General features: G+C 37.2%; 1 protein-coding gene and 1 long non-coding RNA gene across 2 annotated transcripts; both read right to left on the minus strand.

Moving 5' to 3' along the window:
• Positions 1-3,015: 3,015 nt before the first annotated feature.
• On the minus strand, positions 3,016-4,931 carry LOC133871800 (uncharacterized). The gene is made up of 3 exons (XR_009900874.1): positions 4,511-4,931; positions 3,241-3,283; positions 3,016-3,042 (listed from the first exon to the last, which is right to left on the minus strand). It is a non-coding gene; the product is annotated as an uncharacterized LOC133871800 (long non-coding RNA).
• Positions 4,932-17,061: 12,130 nt separating this feature from the next.
• On the minus strand, positions 17,062-18,915 carry LOC133871563 (uncharacterized). Its single transcript, XM_062308991.1, has 2 exons — positions 17,817-18,915; positions 17,062-17,384 (listed from the first exon to the last, which is right to left on the minus strand). Exons 1-2 carry the CDS (start codon positions 18,913-18,915, stop codon positions 17,062-17,064), a joined length of 1,422 nt encoding a protein of 473 aa, XP_062164975.1.
• Between the last annotated feature and the right edge of the window lie 2,770 nt (positions 18,916-21,685).

A 21,685-nucleotide genomic window follows, 5' to 3' on the forward strand; every position in this document is an offset into this window, starting at 1 on the left:
ATAGTCATATACTCTCAAATATATCTAAGCAAAGCAAATTAATGCTCACAAAATTGAGATATCAGTTAGAGATACATACAATATCTAAACAGCCAAGAGAAAAATAAAATTCCGCATCTTCTCCCCAAAAGTTTTTTTTTTTTTTTTTTTTGTTGAAAACAAATAAACAGAAAAACAACAAAGACATGCTTATGGAAAAGGAAATGACATCTAATCCCAGCATGTAAGGTAAAGCCAAACCTATCCTCATGGAGAGAGGTTTAGAAATACCAAGACAGAAAAGCAGCCGCCCGACGTGCTTTTAACTGTCATCCCCAAAAATATACCTGCAAAAGCTTCTCAAGATAACAAGAGAAAATATGGGGATAAAATAAACAGTTCCTCAAACAGAATGCAAGGCATGAATAAGATATGACAAGATAGACAATGCAATGTAAACATACTTGACATGCACTAGGATTTAGGAACCACAATCCTAGGCATGGGAGACTTCACATTTACTAGGTAAGTCCACTCCCCCTCAAGGGGTGAATGGTCTCATCCTTCTTGACCCATATCTGCTTAACCCGTGGAGATGGTTTGCGGGTCATGTCCATATTGGCCACACTCCTTAGCATATCTTGCATCAGTCTCAGCAACCCTTCATAGCCATGGTTGCTAGTGGGCTTCTGCGGCTTTCTCTTGTAGCGCCTTGGTTTGTTCTTTTTTGATTTGCCACTTTGATTGGCAGGAACAAACTGCTGATGATGCCGTGGAGCCTGATGTGCTGTCGGAGGTAGAATGCCTGATGTAGCTCTTGCTGGAAGCTCCTTTTGAACCTTCGACTTCTAAGCCTAGAGATGTGGACATATGGATCGGATGTGACCGATGATGCCGCAGTGATGACAGGTGGGCAAGCTTCTTTTGTTTGAATGCTTCTTGACATTCTTTACAGAATTATGGTTAGCATTCTTACAAATGACATTGCCCTTACCTTTTATATGTCTCCTATGCGGAGGGACATATTTTACTGAGGAAGAATCTTCAACTTCACTTTTCCTTAGAGCATCCTGCTTAATCCAAGGCCTGTGGGATTTCAACAAATAACAATTTGGCCTAATATGACCAATCTTCCCACAATTATGACAAGTAGGGACAAACTTACCATGAGCTTGTGTACCTGTATCTTTGGATTTTGGCATCACATGATTAGTTAAGCAAGAATTTTCTAAACAAGTTGTATCTACTATAACAGGCTTAATATCAATAGAATCTATTTCAGAATCAAAAGCATGTGAAGTAGAAGTACTCATATCTTCAACAATAGAAGTAGGCTTGTTAGAAATATCTGAATGAATACAAATCATGCTTTTAAAATTATCACTTGAGAAATTTTTCAAGAGATCCTCAGATTCTTTTAATTTATTCTCAAGTGTATCAATGATGTTAAATAGCATAGTATTCTCAGATCTCAAAGAGTCAATTAAAGCATTTGATTCAGATAATTGAACAATCAATGACTCTTTTTCTTGCTTCACCTTTTTGAGCTCTTTTTGAGAAATACGTTTATCAAATTTTGCAAAAACTTTAGAGAGCTCAATATCATGATTTTCTTCAAATAACTGAGAGAAATCCATGATAAAAGGTGTAATCAAAAAATAGAAGTCACAAAGAGATGAGGATCACACTTAGGAAATAAATCCTTACAACGGAGTGTGTTTGCTCTGATACCAATTGAAAAATTGAAATTGACTTCAAAAATAAAGTGTGTGCATAAGTGTCAACAAAAATTAAAGCACAGCGGAAAGTAAATGACACACAGATTTTTGTTGACGAAGTGGAAACTCAATTAAGAGAAAAACCACTCCGGGGCAGCCAAACCCAGGAATTCCACTATTCAGAAGACATAGCTAGATACAAGATAGTAACACTCACATGTACCGATGCAGTGGTCGTACCTTGATCTCTGACGTGTAACCCAACACGAACGCTTCCCAACAAGGTTCTCCTATCTGAAGGGGTCTTCAATGGAACTCCTTACCTTAGAGCCGACCTCTAAGATAGACTTCGATTTATAGCACAATACACTTGTAAAACGGCTTCAGAGGGATTGATGACTTCTCTGAGCTCTAATGGAATTCACACCGAATTCTTGCAGTTCTCAGTGCCCAGGGGCCTCTATTTATAGGCTGGGGACTCAAATGAGCGTCAGGCAAAATATACCTGGGCACCGTCCGGACGCTGGACATGGGCCGTCTGGACAGACAACTGTGCGACAAGATTTTCCAAAAATTTCGCGGGGAAATCTTTCCTGTTTAAGGGTATCGTCCGGACGGAATGGCACATCATCCGGACGATCGAACGTTCGCTGCAAGTAATTTCCTTATAAGGCTCTCCAGCATCCGTACCATGGGGGATGAGTGTCCGAACGACTATTCTTCAACACGCAATTTCCATATCTGTAATGCGCTCGTCCGGACCATGATAGGCAGTCGTCCGGACGGTTGAAGTCGAATCGGCAATTTCCTTCTTTGATGCACGCGCGTCCGGACCAAAGCTGTCAGACGTCCTGACGGTCATATCTGAATTGCGATTCTTGCCTTAAGGAGATGCGCGTCCGGACGGGATACCCATCGTCCAGACGGTTGATTGATCTTCCCTTTCTTGGAACTTGGAAAGAAATCAGAAACTGATCGAGTACTGGGAGGCGTCCAGACGTGCTGCTGAAATGTTCGGACGGTTGTAAGCTGGCACAGAAACTTCTCGATACAGTATGGAGGATGGAATGAACACTTCGTCCGGACGGATGATGCTGGTCTGTCTAGCGTCCGGACAGGATGACACGTCGTCCGGACGGATGGAATAGTGGACAGATGGGCGCCCGGATGGGATGGCTCGATCGTCCGGATGGCTGACAAGGAACTTGAATTCTTCTGACTTGCAAACTCTGAATAGTGGAATCCCTATTTACAGCATCTTCACACTTAAGTGATTTTGTCGAAACACAGAATGAGGAAAAAATACTAACACGTTGGTCTCCTCAACTCACTGACGCCTTGGTACCTAAACCTCCAGTCTTTTTATTAACCCATTCATAACTTATAATATGATCATGCAAACAACATCATATACATAATTCCAACCATAACATGTTAAACATATCAAATGTCAAACCATATGCATACAATTGAATAAAGCAGACTTCAACACATAATCAAAAACCACCACACGTATCATCCCCAGTGAGTAAGAAATACTCACAGTAATTCTTCCAGCTTCAAGAAAATGTTCACAGATATAATCACTGCAATATAAACATATATAATACAAGCAAATAATGAATTAGTATAATTCATTAAAAATTACATTTTAATCCTCTTCTAATTTCTGACATTTAATCCTTAATATAATTTCCTATTTAAATATTATCTCCTATTTTCGCTTGAATATTACCACGACATATAAAATTGGTCAAATTACATTTTATTACTAGTTTTTTATGCAGAATTTATTACGGCATTTATTAAGACTTTTAAATATCTATTTATCCAAACAGATCTCATAATACACTTTTTATAAAAATAGGTATAATAGTTCAAAGTCACAATTTTTATAATAAATTTTTGCAACCCAAAATAATAGAACATTTTGTTAAATAATATTAAGGCAGACACTGTTTCAGTTATTTTAACTGAAACAGTGAGATACCAAAATATGTTTAAGCCAATATATGGCTTATACTAAATAAACTTAATAACTTCGTTAACATAATTAACGGGTTTTATACTTTAAAAACAGGTGGATTAGAATAACTACATAATTAATTTCAATATTATCATTTTATAAACTTGAGCAAAATAACAGCATTATTATTATTAATGCCCAAAAATATTTTAAAACAATTGGGCGGCGTAACGGCGCTTTTACAAAAATATTTATTTTTACTCGGGCATTACAACGACATGATTTATTACTTAAATATGCTACTTAGAATACCCTGTTAAAACACAACTTAAAAACATTAGATACTTAAAATAATAAAAACTGTAAAATCACAAAAATATTAAAACAAAGCTAATAATTTAAAAATTATATAAAATAAATTAAAGCCTTAATTAAAAACTTACCAAATATCTCAAAATGGTATTTTGAGATATTAAAAGTACCATGTCCAGATTTCTTATTCTTTTACTTTATTCTAGTTGTCAAATATATATATATATATATATATATCATTCACGCAGGCTATATATATACTTATATCTAACGTATCAAATATATATAGTATATTCTCGCAGCTCTCATATATATATTTAAACAAAAACCCATACACTTCATCGTCAAACACACACAGCCTGATTTACACCCACACACATCTTTGTCTTATCTTTTCTTTTATTAGTGTTGACTCATTCCTTTCTATAGAGTCTTCCTTAACTCTTTTGTTTTCTTTTGCTCTTGTTCCTTTCTTCTTTTATTCTACAGCCGGTTGTACACACACAGAAAAAGAGAGGGACACGAGGGATCTTACCCACTGGAGATTCAGTAAAGAAGAAGGGGAAAACTTGGGGCTTTCTTCTGGTTAAAGAGGAAGAAGGGCTGCTGGACAGCAGATGGCCGAACAAAGAGGGATGAGAAGAGGTTTGCTGCACTTTCCTTCTATTTTCTTGGGTTAAGCCGTGAGGTACAGAGAGTTTTCCAGATCTGGTATTCTCTTTTGCTGGTTGGTCTAAATGAAGAGCAACAGAGAAGGTACATGGCAGAAGAGAGAAAGAAGAGGAGAATTTCAGCAAGCCCAAGGGAAGCTTCTGGTTTGTGAAGAACAACGATTGCTCATCCCTTCCTTTATAGAGAGATTGACCGGTGTGGATTAATCCAATGAAAAACTCATCCTATGGACAGAGGCCTTGAAGCTGTTGGGTGAATGATTACAAAGATACGAATTAACTTCATATCTCTTATCTCTATCTAACGAAAGTTTTGATTCTAACAAGTCTCTTTGTGATTAAGTTAGGCTAAGTATGTCAATTGTGGGCTGGGCTAGGTTTAATAATGTGTGCTGGGCTGACATGTGGATTGGGTTTGTGGACAGAACAGCAAATGGGCTGGGCCAAGTTCAAAAGTATGCCCATAAATTATTAATGCTATTTTTCGTCCAAAACAGGGGTAATTTCTTTTGTGGGTGTTTTTGTACCCTTAACGAAGTCCAAAAATTATGAAATTCGGAAGGTAGCTAGAGAACTTTGAGATGAACGTTCTAGCTTTTGAATCAACTAAAACGAAGTTCGTTTGACCCTATTTTTGTTATTCCAAAGTTTAAGGTTCGTTTGAACTTTTATTAAACTAAAACTATAAACACTTCTTAATAAATGAATATTTATTTTCATAAATATTCATATTTATTATTATTAGGTCTTAAATCATATTTTAAGATATTTTATTCAATATCTTAAAATACGAGGTGTTACACAGAATAGCGCCATTCTTTCCATAATAGGTCCACGTCCGGACGGTTTGGCCGAGCGTTCGGACGGTCTTCGATGTAACTCCTTTTCGCGCTAAAAAAGGAAGTTTGGAATATTCGGAAATGCTAGACAGTGTCCGGACATCTTGCAGAGACTTCCCAAACAGTGTCGACTAAAATCAAACTCCGTGTAGAAATTAGAGAAGCTTGACCTAGCGTCCGGATGGTGTTGCTCTGACATCCAAACATCTTCAACGCTGAAGCTTCTAGACACTACGAGGCATCCAGACGCCTTCAAAGGCCCGTCCGGACGGTTGCACAGGAACCGGCTGTTCTAACTTGGAAATTGCATGGAATCTTCATGGACATCTTCTTAGAAACTTGTGACCATACACATGGCATGAAATGAGACACTGTCCGTATTACTTGAAGACTCTGAATAGAACCGATAATCATGTTAAAAAGCAACCGTTACATAAAGTGTTTTCGTCAACCAGAATGTTGCCAACATTTATCTTTTTATGACTTCTATTTTTTTGTTAACACCTGAAAAATATTGGACTTCTAATTTAACAGTGTGTGTGAACAGTGTGCAACAAAATATTAAATGCGAAATTAGAGACAAATATTTTGTTGACGAAGTGGAAACTCAATTAAGAGAAAAACCACTCCGGGGCAGATAAGCCCAGGATATCCACTATTCAGAAGACAAAGCTAGTTACAAAGTAGTAGCACTCACATACCCCTAATGCAGTGGTCGTACCTTGAACTCTGACGTGTCCCAACACGAACGCCTCCCAACTAGGTCTCCTACCTGAAGGGGTCTTCAATGGAATCCTTTACCTTAGGGCCAAGACTTCAGTTTAAGCGCAGCAACAGCACACACAACAACGGCTTCAGAGAGAACAAATCAGCTCAATAACCTCACAAAATAACTCTCTAAGCTCTAGTGGAATTCAGTACCAAATTCTTGCAGTTGTCAAGCACAAGGGCCTCTATTTATAAGCTGAGGACTCAAATGAGCGTCTGGCTTGATAAAGCTGGGTGTCGTCCGGACGGTGGTCATGGGCCGCTCGGACGGACAACTGTGCGACCAAAATTTCAAGATTTTCGTTGAAAATCTTTCATGTTTGAGAGCCGCGTTCAGACGGTGAGGCACTGTCGTCTGAATGGTCACACGTCCGCTGCAAGTAATTTCCTTATAAAGGCTTCGCGAGTCCGGACCAGGAGGATGGCCATCCGAACGGGTGATCTGCTGCACGTAATTTCCATATCTGTCATACACGCGTCTAGAACATGGTAGGTTGGGGTCCGGACGATTGAGTTTGAATTGCGAACTTGCCTTAAGAAGTTGCGCGTCCGGATGGGAATCTACGTCGTCCGAACAGCTGCAGCAATCTTCCCATATTTGATTTTGGAAAGAAAATCTGAAGCTTTGGTCAAACACTAAGAGTCATCCGAACGGGCTGCTGAAACGTCCAAACAGATGCAAGCTGGAGCAGTTCAAAGCTTCTCGACACAGAGGAAGGTCCGGAAGGGAATCCACGTCGTCCGGACGGATGATGCTTTAGTCTGATAAGCGTTCAGATGATATGACACATCTTTCGGACGGTTGATGCATTGGACAGCTGGGCGTCCAGACGGTATGACACCTCATCCGGACGGATGGCAGGGAACCGGATTTTTCTGACTTGCAAACAGAGCAGAATCTTCTGGAACACTTCTGAATAGCGGAATCCCTAATAAAAAGCATCTTTATAATGAAGTGATTTTGTCCAACAGAATGCGGCCAATTACAAACCAACAAACTCCCCCTTTGGTCATTCTGGGACAAAAATCACTTGACCGGTTAGAAATACAATCCCGGTCCAAATCAAAAATACTCCCCCTTTTTGTCACAAAGGGACGAAGGGTAAAACTGAGTAATGAGAAAAACCACACAACAATTACTCCCCCTCAATGTCTCAGAAGTACAAGGGTAGACAGAGTAATAATATCCACAGACAAAAACGTTCTAAAATCCTAATCAATAGGAAACTAGAGAAGAGTCTGCAAGTGGCCCAAAAGAGAGTAACAAAAATCCTCCAAGTACCAAATCCTGTTGATCCACTAAAATCAAATAACGGAGAGAAATCCGTATAAAAACCTGGATTTGTACTACTTCGACTTCTAGCTTAGAAAGCCGAGAACCGTGGGCTAAAACCTTCAATCTCTTGATTTTACAAAGCCTGAAACTGGTTATCCGCAGATTGACATCCTCTAAGCAACTGGTCTGCAAGATAATTAAGGAGATTCACCACTGAACCTCTAACTGATAAACATTCAAGGGAATGCTACGGAAGGCTCTGCATGAGCTAGGGGAAAAAGCTCATCTTAATCCTGAGACCTTTGGAATTTGAACATCCGACTTCAACAACAATCAATTTTCCAAAGGATCCATCTGTCAAACATTGTGCTGGGAGCTGCTGGATGTCATATTCCTGAACCAAAACCAATAAGAAATATCTCCAAAAATACCATTAGATCCTGTTAGTTCCAAAAATAATGTGGTATTTAAGACAGTTGTCAATTGGATGCCCAAGAATTACAAAAGCAAAGATCGCAATCTAAATGACCTAGATATATCAATATCAACCAAACACATAGACAGAATATGATTTTCATGCACAATATCTCAAGAAAATATCCCAACAAATATTCCAATATTCTAAAAGCATAAAAACTTAAATGAATAACGGAAGACACAATGAAGATCATGGGATGAGAAGAGATGTGCAAAGAATGCCAAAATCTCGGGAGAAATCCACGAGAAAAACACACAACATGCCATGATAAATCAATAAAAATGCAAAGATATGTGTATGGCAGAGAAAGGGATGCAAGTCTTAAACCTGTAGAGATCCTGTTAGGACAAGTCACATAACTATCCGAATGGCTACTGGTAGGACAGCATACGGTAAGACTGCACTCGTCCAGACATAAGAATAGGTCCGTCTGGACGCTTCACACTGAAAATCTGAAGCTGGAGAAAAATTTGTAGAACAATATTTTTCCTTAAAGTTAGCTTCAGAACATGCATGTATAATCAACTTGATAAAACAGTCAAATAGCATTGCAAAAATATGCAAAGATATAAATGAGAGTTAAGTATTCAATAAGCACAAATTTTCCTGCAGATAGAAATTTTAAATAGATTACTCAACTCATGCAATGTGTTTGTGTGTGTGAAGACTTTTCCCATAAGGTATGACTTTCATTGATATGATAAAAAGCAACTAGATTTTCTAGACAAGAGAGAAAATCAGTGAAAGATTAGTCAAAAGTCAAACCTTATAAATTACTAGGGCCTAGCCACCCTCATCTGATACACTCCCCCTAAGATGCAGCACCCAATTGTTTTACTTGTACCATGAAGGACAAGGTAAAATTTACTTACACCATGAAGGGCAAGGCATATTGCAAATTCAGCACATAAGCAGTGAATAAATAATGAGCGCATAGAATTCATATGATTTACTGCTTGATTCTTTTGATGCTGCAACCTAGAGAAAATGCCAGAGTTTTTAGGTTCTAGGTTCAACTAGCATTTGGTAATTTGGTCATCTCATCAAAAACATCTCTCATTAGAATTTCCAGAAGCAAGAAGTCAGAGAAGAAAATATGTACCTTAGGGGAGTCTTAGATAGTGTACATTTTCATTGCATGAGGAAAGTAACTATCTATCATTAAGATGCAACAGGAAAACTTAGCAGATATCATGCATAAACTCTCAATCATATATAAGCATATTTAATCAATGAACTGAGATATCAGGCAAAAACACATACAATATCTGAAAAGCTATCAAAAGAAAAAAATAAAATTCCACATCTTCTTCCCCCATTTTTTTTTTTTTTTTGGTTGAAAAATGCGACAGAAAAAAAAAACAACATAGGCATGCTTATGGAAAAGGAAATGACATCTATTCCCTAGCATGTAAGGTAAAGCCAAACCTGCCCTCATGGAGAGGTTTAGAAATGCCAAGACAGAAAAGCAGCCGCCCGACGTGCTTATAACTGTCATCCCCAAAAATATATCTGCAAAAGTTTCTCAATGTAACAAGAGAAAAATATGGGGATAAAATAAACAGTTCCTCAAACAGAATGCAAGGCATGAATAAGATATGACAATGATAAACAATGCAATGCAAACATATCTGACATGCACTAGGATTTAGGAACCAAAATACTAGGCATGGGAGACCTCACCTACTAGGTGAGTCCACTCCCCCTTAAGGGGTGAATGGTCTCATCCTTCCTTACCCATACCTTCTCTACCTGTGAGGCAGGGGTGTGAGCCATGTCCCAATTGATTAGTCTGACTAGGACATTCTTCATCATGTTGACAAGCCCTTCCTTGGTCTGATTCTTTTTGGGCTTGTGAGGCTTCACTTTGAAGCATTCGGCTTTGATGTGGCCAAACTTACCACAATGATGGCATGAGGGAGAATCCCTTTGAGGATAATGTCGTTGTTGCCGAAAAGCATGATGAGGCTTGGAAGGTTTAGAGCTAGACTTACCTGTCTTTTGCTCTGTTTTCTTGATCCGAGGCTGCTGATGTCGGATCTGAGGGCAGTGTGGCCTAATTTGTCCAGATACAGCACAATGATAGTAGGTAGGCTGACTTCGTTTGCTGAAATGCTTCTTGAAAAGCTCTGCAACTTTAAGATTAGCATTTTCACAAACAACAAAGTCCTTACCTCTTTGAGATATATGCCTCCTATGGGGCGGGGCATATTTAGCTGAAGAGGCTTTCTCAATAACGGCCTTTTTGAAATCCTCCTGCTTCTTCCAAGGTCTGTAGGATTTTAACAAATAACAATTTGGTCTAATATGACCAATTTTTCCACAATTATGACAAATAGGAACAAACTTACCTTATGCTCCTGAATCCTTAGAGTTAGGCTTCACACAATTTTTCAAGCAAGAATTTTCAGAACAAGCTGCATCTACTATCAGAAGCTTAATATCAACAGAATCTAATTCAAAATCAAAAGTATGTGAAGTATAAGTACTCATATCATCAACAATTAAAGCAGACTTGTTAGAAATATCTGAGTGAATACAAAGCATGCTCTTCAAATTATCACTTGAGAATTTTTTCAAGAGATCATAAGATTCTTTTAATTTATTCTCAAGTGTATCAATAATGTTAAATAGCATGGTATTCTCAGATCTCAAAGAGTCAATCAAAGCATGTGATTCAAACAATTGTATAATCAATGACTCTTTTTCTTGCTTCACCTTTTTGAGCTCTTTTGGAAAAATAATTTTATCGAATTTTGCAAGAACTTTAGAGAGCTCAATATCATAATTTTCTTCAGACAATTAAGAGAAATCCATGATAAAAGGTGTAATCAAAAAATAGAAGTAACAAGAGACGAGGATCACACTCAGGAAATAAATCCTAAACAGAGTGTACCTGCTCTGATACCAATTGAAAAATATTGGACTTCTAATTTAACAGTGTGTGTGAACAGTGTGCAACAAAATATTAAATGCGGAATTAAAGGAGACAAATATTTTGTTGACGAAGTGGAAACTCAATTAAGAGAAAAACCACTCCAGAGCAGCCAAACCCAGGATATCCACTATTCAGAAGACAAAGCTAGTTACAAAGTAGTAGCACTCACATACCTCTGATGCAGTGGTCGTACCTTGAACTCTGACGTGTAACCTAACACGAACGCCTCCTAACCAGGTCTCCTAACTCTCTAAGCTCTAGTAGAATTCAGTACTGAATTCTTGCAGTCCTCAAGCACAGGGGCCTCTATTTATAGGCTGAGGACTCAAATGCCTAGCAATTTCTAAGCTAGCACATATTGCTACAGCAATGGTTTCAAAAATCATTAAAACTGGCATATGAGTCCATGCCTTCGTTCTCCAGATCTGCATCAGCAACTATGTAAATATGACGTCATCATATTTACATAGACAAACAAGTGAGTCATCTATTTTCATATCTAAGTTACCATTAGATCAATAACAGTTCATAAATAGTATAAATGCAAGAGTTGTATGAATATGCATCGTAGTAACCATTTAGTTTGTATTTTATGATCATCTTTCTTCAGACCTCTCGTTCTAGGTTATCAGAACCCGTTCACGTCCGTTGCCTCCCACTTAAAGTCTTACCTGTTTTTACTGGAATCCTACCGGTCCCAGCATTAGCTTATATATTAGGACTTCGGACTCGCACTTTTTAGGGTTCACTGATGAGCTTTACCTCCCCTTTGCTACTACATCAGCTTTGGTTTTTTAACCCCCCCAAGTCAACTGATGTACTGGCTATCTTATCAGCCGTTATATTTTATTAGACACAACATGCTATGCATAAACAACCACATGCAATAAGCACTCAACACACAGTCCTAATGAAACATAGAATCATTCCTCAGTAAGTACATCCATACTTACACTCCTTGTATAGTTTCTTAGCTCCTTTTTCTGCATATAAATCAATCAATATTATAAGTATATATATCAATTATCAATCAAACAGAATATTGTTTATAGACACTTATCTTTTTATCCATTACTTCATTATTTGAGATGATTACTTATAACAATCTTAAATCCTTGGTTCATGATTTGGTGACGAGGCTATATGACCAATACCACCAAATACGATTATGAAGGATTAAGATATATTATAAGAACATAAAAGTAAATACTATAATGATTCATGTTTAAGCACCGAAACACAGCGTAGCTCTTGGTGACATAACGCTTGCACATGAATCTTAATAGGGTATATGTATAATGATATTATGATGCAAGGGGTAGGGTAAGCAGTTGGCTGAGCCTCCTTACTTAATGCAAATGCTAAGATAAATAGGTAAATATATGTACTAACAAGAATATATTCACTATTTTACAAAAGTTATTAAATCAACTAAATTCATTTCTTTGATTCATGGTCGAGCACTGAAACGAGTGACATAATGCTCAAACATGAATCTTAACAATTAATATAGAATGTTATATAATAAATACACAAGTAATAAAAATTACCTATGATGATCCTAGACCATCACAAAGTTATATTACAATTAAAATAATAAAAATTACCTATGATGATCCAAGACCATCACTAAGTTATATTACAATTAAAATAATAAAAGTTACCTATGATGATCCAAGACCATCACTAAGTTAAAATAAAACAAGAATAATATACATATATATATCTATAATCAAATAAAATCAAGGAGAGGTATATGTGTTCTTTTAGGTCCTTTTCTTTTTAATCTTAATTATTTCCTTTGCACATAATGAACATAATCAAAACTTAAACCATAAAATCAACGAAACAAATTATTGGAAGCTTACCAAAATACTTCCTAGCACACTTCAAGATTCGAACCACACAAAACTACACAAATTTCACAATTTTCTCTCTTGATTAAGGATGTGTATGTGTGTGAAGCTTGATGGGTAATGCATCCTTCCACCTTGGTTCTATTTATAGGAGAATGAATAGTTAGGATCAAGTAGACACATTTTGATCCAATGGATGAGAATTGGTGCATCTTAGCCTTATCTCCAATGCAAGTGGGTTTCATTATCACTAAGGTAGTGCATTTGCATTATCATTAAAGAAATGAAATTTAAGCCAACTCTCACTCTCACACTCATGATGGCTTGGCCACTAGTGGAATTTAATACAAAAATACAGATCTGGAGAATATTAGGGCCGGCTAGTGTTAAGCTTCTAATTTATTTCTGCTAAAAATTCGACAGTCGTATCAATTAGGCACCGGTTTTGGTCAAAAAGTCAACTGTTACCAAATTGAATTTTGACTTCACAGGATTCAAGTTTAAACTTAATATATACAATATTGAATAATTAAAAACCATAAAAATATATTTATCAAGCTTAAATTTAGAGGTCAAAGTTCAACTAAAAGCGCCACTTGGCACCTAAATAGTCAACTATAAACCCAAAAAGTCAACAGGTGGACTTTTCACTAAATTTTACCATAGGATAGATCTTTCTTTTGTAAGAACAAGGGTTTTTGAATCAACTAAATCCGAGTTTGTTTGACCAGTTTTCGGTTCAATCAAAGTTTAAAGCTTAAATGTAACTCTTAGGTTTTTAAGGATTTTTAGGTTTGCTTATAAAAACATGTGGATATTTGTTTCCTCAACAATATCAATGACTTCTTGAGAGTTTGAATTTCTCGGGCGTTACATCCTACCCACCTTATCGGAATTTTGTCCCCGAAATTTGTAAACTATGTTTCGCATAATGTTTACATTTAAGAGAAGATTTAGATTCCTAAATCTTAAGTCTAGTGATACAGATGTTAAGTGAAGCATCTAATTATTAAACATGAAAATAAACAAGCATACGGCACCGTATGATAAATTATCATACATAGAATTTTAAGCTAGTTATAAGAAGAAGTATAACAGATCAAACTATTATGTAGAATGCAGAAAAGGATGCATTTATTTATCTCATTATAGGGAAAAACAATTTCTTGTATATTTTCCTTTGTGAAGATGCTTCCAGATAGTCTTGGTGGAAAGCTTGCCAAATGAGAACATGGAAGCCTCGAAGGAGAGGAAGGTGAGGAAGGTGGGGAAGGTGAAGAAAGCAAAGAAGGCGAGGCAAGCAATCAGGAAAGGATATGAGTGCGGTACTCATATCGTGGTGCTCTCTCTCTTCTGTCACAGATCGCCATCACCGGATTGAGAGTAGATGCCAGAAAAGTTCACGATGATGAGATGGAAGAGAAAGATACTTCATCTTAGAAGTATGATCAAGGATAATCTTGCTTCTAGATGTTAAGATCAAGGATAGTCTTGCTTCGTTGTTTTTGAATCTGGTTGTGATGCTGCATTTTTCTTGATTTAGGTTTGAGGTGGTGATACTACATCTTTCTTCTCAAGAAGTGATGATAGGCTCAAACCAGAAGAAAATTTTTGGCTTTCAAAGTGTGAAGGGTTGAGAGCTGAAAGGTGTGCTTTGCAAGGGAGAAGATGAGTGAATTTATAGAGGAGATTTGAGAGGGGACGGTGCAAGTGGTGCCTACAGTGGGTCACTATTAAATCCATACCTCTCTCGAAACGCTCTTCCATGTCTGCTAGGTGCGAAATGTGCGGTGATGAATCCGGAAAAGTCATTGAGTGAATTCGGAATTCGAGGAGGTAAAAAAAAGTGAAAGTTGAAAAAAGAGGAGACTCGTAATTCGAGAGCTGTCTGCTAGTGGTAGTGGCGGCCAGGCTCAGAATGACGTCTATTAGACCGCATCTTGTCCACTGATTAAATTCTCTTTCCTTTCCCTTCAGATCTTTCGAAGAACAGCTTCATTTCTATCTTTTCTCCTTCAGGTTCTTTGAGTAACGGTTTCACCTCCTTCGTCTACCCAAAATGGCTTCTTCTTCTGCTTCGCAGAACAATATTGATCTGAATGTTGTGCCTGATGTACAACCAGAGATCTGGCGCCCATCGTTCCCATCTCCAAGAGGTCATCTCATGACTACTGACTCTGTGATGCTAGATGATGCAGCTGCTGTATCGGTGGCTAGAGGCATCTTTATTCCACGAGATAGAAAGTTATTGGCAGATCGGTCCGATGATGAAGCTATTAGTGATTCTATGGCCTTTAGTATTCAGGGTGCTGTTTCTGTTTCAAATATGGCTCAATGTCTGCAGGTTCGAGGGTGTGAGATTCAATCATTACAAAATCAAGTTTTGGTTTTGCAGCGATTGCTCATGGATTTTAAGCGAAGGAACAGAGTTCTTCAACAAGAAAATAAAGAGCTCAAGAAACTTGTAGATTCGTATGCGAATGACCTGGGAAAGAGATATACCGATTTGGAGCAGAACACCAACCGTCTTCGAGAACAACACAAGGATCTCTTGCTTGAAGTCCAAAATCTTAGGGTTTTTCGCCCAGAAACTTAGCCAGGTATTCTATTCGATCTAGCAATTTTTATTTACAAAATAAATAACTAACTGCAGTATTATGAAATACCCGCAGGTATAAGCATACCGAACTCTCCGGGAATGGTGCAGAAAAGGTCCTGTTTGAAAGTCTATTGTTTTCTTTGAATCAAAAGCAGTCAATCTTGTAAGGAAATATTGTTTTTTTAAATCATACTATCTTTACTTGGGTATTTGGTTTTTATATAGTACTATGATCTATTTATGGGCTCGACATACCGACTATAGTATGTATTCACCGCTACTACTCGCAAACTATTTTAAACACAATTACTACTGTAAAAGTTATTTAATTAAAAATTCTACGTCATAAATCACGAAAGTATTAAACATAGCTACTTCAAGGTGGCTCATGGGAATAGGTACGGGTATTTGTTCCTTATCTCTTCTTCTAACTCCCAAGAAGCTTCTTCTACTTCATGGTTCTGCCATAGCACTTTTACCAATGGTATTGTCTTTGTCCTCAATTGTTGCACTTTCTGATCCAAGATCTGCACTGGCTTCTCTTCATATTTCAAATCTGCTTGAACTTGTAAGGGTTCAAAGTCCATCACGTGTAACGGGTCGTGCACGTATTTTCGTAGCGTGGAAACGTGAAATATGTCATGTACACCGGCTAGGCTAGATGGTAATTCAACTCTATAGGCGACCGGACCTACGACCTCTGTCACTAAAAAGGGACCAACATACCTCGGACTTAGCTTTCCCTTTTTACCAAACCTCATGACTCCTTTTATTGGTGATACCTTCAGGAAAACTTGGTCACCAACTTCGAATTCTAGCTTGCGTCGTCGTGTATCGGCATAACTCTTTTGGCGACTTTGCGCGGCCAGCATCCGCTTTCGAATTAGGGTAATTTTGTCTTTAGTATCCTGGATTATCTCGGGTCCTACTAGCTGTCTTTCCCCAACTTCATCCCAATATAGTGGTGATCTGCATTTCCGTCCATAGAGCGCTTCGTATGGAGCCATTCCAATAGTTGCCTGAAAACTATTGTTATAAGCAAACTCAACTAACGGTAAATATTGAATCCACTTACCTTTAAAGTCCATCACGCAAAGTCTCAACATATCTTCCAAAATTTGAATAGTTCTTTCCGATTGGCCATCGGTTTGAGGATGGTATGCCGTGCTAAGAGTTAGCTTTGTCCCCATTGCATCTTGTAAACATTGCCAAAAACGAGAGGTGAATCGTGCATCACGGTCAGATACAATAGAAGCAGGTATTCCATGTAGTCTGACAATCTCTCTTATATATAATTCTGCTAGCTTGGGAACAGAGTCGGTAAATTTGATAGGGATGAAATGAGCACTTTTCGTAAGTCTGTCAATAACAACCCAAATAGCATCATGCCCATTGAGTGTTTTTGGCAAACCTACAACAAAGTCCATTGCAATTTGATCCCATTTCCATTCTGGCACGTTGAGAGGTTGGAGTGGACCTGCTGGTCTTTGGTGTTCTACTTTCACTTGCTGACAAGTGGGGCATTGCGCCACATATTCTGCGATATCACGCTTCATTCCTTGCCACCAAAATCCCTTTTTCAAATCCTGGTACACTTTCGTGCCTCCCAGATGTATGGTGTACCTAGTCTTATGTGCTTCGTTGAGTATGTCTCTTCTCAATTATGCATCATTGGGTATAACAGCTCTGGCATCACCTGTTCTTAAAAGGTCATCTTCTGTGAAATAGAAACCTGAAGCTTTACCCTGGCTCGTCTTTTCCATCAGTTGTTGCAACCCTAGGTCGTTCTCCTGAGCAATCTTAATTCTGTCAGCAGTTAACGGTCGGATAATAAGAGCTGCTAGGATGGCATCCTTTACGCTTGGCGCCACATCCAGCTGGATCATTCCCAATTGCTTGGCGAGTTGATTAGGGGTAGGCGTTGAGTTCGTTGATACACCCAGCGATTTCCTACTCAAAGCGTCTGCGACTACATTTGCTTTCCCTGGATGGTAGAGAATATAGCAGTCGTAGTCTTTTAACAATTCTAACCACCTACGCTGCCTCATATTCAATTCTTTTTGCGAGAAGATATATTTTAGACTTTGATGATCAGTATAAATTTCTACCTTCTCTCTACAATTTATGCTCGCATAATATTTTGATAACCAGTCCATGCCTAGGATTACATCATATCCTAGAGATTTAAACACTGATAGATTGATGGGTAGGTTCCTTCCTTTTATATTGATTGGACAGCTCTCTACTATTTTATCGCATACGACTTTCTTTCCTCCAGGGGTTTCAATCGTAAGACTTTGCACTAAAGGTCGTGTGCTAACATGACATAATTTAATGTATGCCTCAGAAATGAATGAATGTGTAGCTCCTGAATCAAAAAGAGTACACGCAAGGATAACAAACAAAAAGATGGTACCTGTCACAACATCGTTAACACCTCGTTCTTCTTCTTCGTCTTCCTCAACCGGAGTTAAGGTATACACCCTTGCTTGGGTGAGTTGCCTTGGTGGGACGTTGTTTCTTGGGAGTCGGGATCCTTCCGGGGCATCTAGTGGACAATTCCTCCTGAAGTGGCCACGTTGACCACACTTGAAGCAGTTTGGTTCGCTAGCCTTGCACTCTCCAGCATGCACCTTCCCACACCTCTGGCATAAAGGCACCTGATTCCCTGTTGTAGGAGGGAAATTCCTCTTCTCAGCTGGCCTGCTTGCAGTACTAAGTGCAGGTCGTTTGAATGGGTATGACACCTGCGATGCTGCTCGCCTCTTCAATTCATAGGCGGCGGATGATTCACGCATCCCCCTTTCAGCAATTGTTGCTATATCAACCAATTTAACAAAGTTTCTAATCTCGTGGCACATGACTCTTTCCTTAATACGAGGATTAAGGCCATTCTCAAAACGTTCCGACTTTGTTTCTTCATCTGGAATTATGTTGAGGCCAAATCTGGATAATTCAATAAACTTGGCAGAATATTGCTCTACCGTCATTGTGCCTTGCACCAGATTCTGAAATTCAATGGCTCGTATCTGCCTTTGAGCCCTTGGAAAGAAACGCCCATTAAATTCTTCTACGAACCTATCCCAAGGGATAGCAACTCCATGTCCCAACTCTATTCCTAAGAGTCCTTTCTTAGACTTCCACCATTTTGAAGCTTCATCAGTGAACCTTAGTATTGTATAATTAACCTTTTGCTCTTCAGTACAGCCAAGGGTCTCATGCAACAGTGTGATATCCGAAATCCAAGCTTCAACCGCTAACGGTTCCTGCATTCCATCAAATAGACGAAATTGCTGGCTAGCAAAATCGCGCATAGAACAACCTACTTGCGCCTCTCGACCGGCAGGTTGTGGAATTCTGGCTACCACTTCGGCAAACTGCCTAGTTGTTTCGGCCATAAATTGAGCTAAAGCCGAACTCACTCCATCATTAAATGGTGGAGGTGGAGGTGGGAATTCATTATCACGGTTGCTATGACGATGGTTCCCGTAGTTTCCGTTACGTCGAGGTGCCATAAATCTGTACCATCGCATCAAGTTAATCACCAAAGTAATAATTAACTTAAATACTACACAATACACTAATCACATAGATACATATTGATTAGCTACTTAAGCCTACCATTTTCAAATTCTTACAAAGATATTACACACAAAAGCTATTATAAAAAGTTGTTTATTTTACTTATGGCTCTTGTGTTATTCTTAGACATCTAGGGTCAAGCCTAACGGTCCTCAGAGCAAACTGTAACTTACCCAAGTTACAGTATGACACTGACTGTTCACTGGGCCGCAAAACAACAGCTCTGATACCTTATTTTAATGCACCTAGTGTGCAAATGGCGTGTAAAGATAAACCTAAGTAACTTTTTATAAACGTATCGAGGTATTTCAGTCAGCTCTAAATGTGTTATGCTATCAATTTCTAAGGCTTTAGAAGAAAAAAAAAATATATTCCGCTGCGAGAGTTTATCTCTGATGTAGTAATGTCACGTGGAAACCGGAGGTTTCTGCTTACGAATTTGCTGGTTCAAATTTGGGGCGTTACAGAATTGGCCTAAAATTGTGACATGTGTGTGAACCCATCATATTTAAACACTGAACCGGTCTTTTAAATAAAAAATCGGTGAATTTTAAAGGTTGAACCGGTTTTGTTGTGATTTTAATAAATTTATTGTACTTTAATGAAACGATCATGGGTGTGAATCTTCATGAGACCAAAATAAAGGCTTTTTCGCATTATAGCATTAAGTGTCATTATAGCATTAAGTGGTGAGAATTATCACACCGACGATATAAAAAATTCATGCTAATTTTCTATTTCATGCTTTGGTAATCAAAATCATGGTTTTCTTCTTGCTATCTTTCTTCATTCTCATTTTCATTCTAAACTACACTACACCTATGGGAAGAAAGATTTTAATATGTTTTAATTTAGAGAAATGTTTCTTGCACACACTTTGTACACAAAAGTCCTAAGTGGTAGACACTAAAAAAAGTAAAATTAAAAAACGTAATACGTATCACACTAACAATATCAAAGATTCTTACTATTAATCCTACTATTAAACGTTGAATCGGTCATTTAAGTAAAACTGAACCGGTTCATGTATTTCAAGTGAAATAAACAATGCAATTAATATTCCTAATTAACTCTCTTATGTTGAATAGAAACATCAAATTTTGTTGCTATTAAATTATCTCTGATTTATACCTCTCTCTCTTCCTTTAAGTAAAAAAATCAGTCCATGTATTTCAAGTGAAATAAATGGTGCATTTAATATGCCTAATTAACTCTCTTATGTTGAATATAAAATGAATAGAAACATATCATATATTCGTGTATATATATATAAAAGCCGAGTTCCAACTTAGAATTGGCCTAGAACTATGACATGTGGTGTGAACAATTTTTTTTAAACATTGAACCAGTCATTTAAGAAAAACTGAATCGGTTCTTGTTTTTCAAGTGAAATAAATAGTGCATTTAATATTCCTAATTAAGTCTCTTATGTTAAATAGAAAATGAATAGAAACATCAAATTTTGTTGTTATTAAATTATCTCTGATATCTACCTCTCTCTCTCTTCCTTTAAGTAAAAAAACCTGTCCATGTATTTCAAGTGAAATAAATGGTGCATTTAATATGCCTAATTAACTCTCTTATGTTGAATATAAAATGAATAGAAACGTGAAATTTTATTATTAAATTCTCTCTGATTTCTACTTTTCTCTCTCCCTTTAAGTAAAAATGAACCGGTCCATGTATTTGAAATGTAATAAACGGTGCATTTAATACCCTTAATTAACTCTCTTAAGTTGAATAAAAAAAGAATAGAAACGTCAACATTTTGTTGTCATTAAATTCTTTACGATTTCTATCTCTCTCTCCTTACTTTTAAGAAGTATCAAAACATTAGGGTTTACTCTATATTACTCTTTGCTAGAGCCTTGAAGTCAACGAGTCTCCACTTGAACGAAAAGAATTGGGCAAAACTTATGGTCTGTCCTCCTATAATAAACACCAGCAACAACATTCAAGTCAATTGTTTTATTTTGTTTTGTTTTTTGAACTACTTTGCTTTTCTTTTCTTCTTTCTTTTGTGGTCTAGAGGTAGTTAAATTCGAGGTTGATTCAGTTTAGGGGTTTCGATTTAATAAAAATAACGGTTTTATATTTTAATTCATTTCAATGTTTTATTAGATTTTCTTCTTCTTTTTTTTCATTTGTGCGATTTTTTTTCGGATTTTTAGAATTTTTTTTTTTTTTTTTTAGAATTTTCCTTCTTTTGAAACTAAAATAAGGCACAAATTTATTTGATTATCTTTAAATTTGTTTTTAGAGAAAGTTTCTTTGGAAGATACTCTAATCTAAATTTACGTTTGGGTGGAAATCTGAATCTGTTTCTGTTTCTGTTTTGTTTGGGAAAAAATTTTGGTTTAGTTGTTCTTCATTTGAATGTTTTATGGGATTTTTTTTTTTTTTTTTTTTTTTTTTTTTTTTTTGTAATTTACTCGAATTTTCAGTCATTTTTTTGAAGTGATTTTTTGCTTATGAAAGCAAAAGAAGGCCAATATTGTATTGATTGTTAGGCCCAAAAAGAATTTGAAAGAATTTATTTGAAAGAATCTTTTGATTGAACTAAATGTGAGAAGATTCATTTGATTGTTGTGTAGAAATGACAAATTTTTCTTTTGAAAACACCAAATATTTGATAATTAAGCATCAAAACTAATGTGAGGCTTTATTTGATTGCATTAAATGTTGAGTGAAAAATTTTGTTTT

The sequence above is a fragment of the Alnus glutinosa genome, chromosome 6 (genome assembly GCF_958979055.1).
Source record: "Alnus glutinosa chromosome 6, dhAlnGlut1.1, whole genome shotgun sequence".
Lineage (NCBI taxonomy): Eukaryota > Viridiplantae > Streptophyta > Magnoliopsida > Fagales > Betulaceae > Alnus > Alnus glutinosa.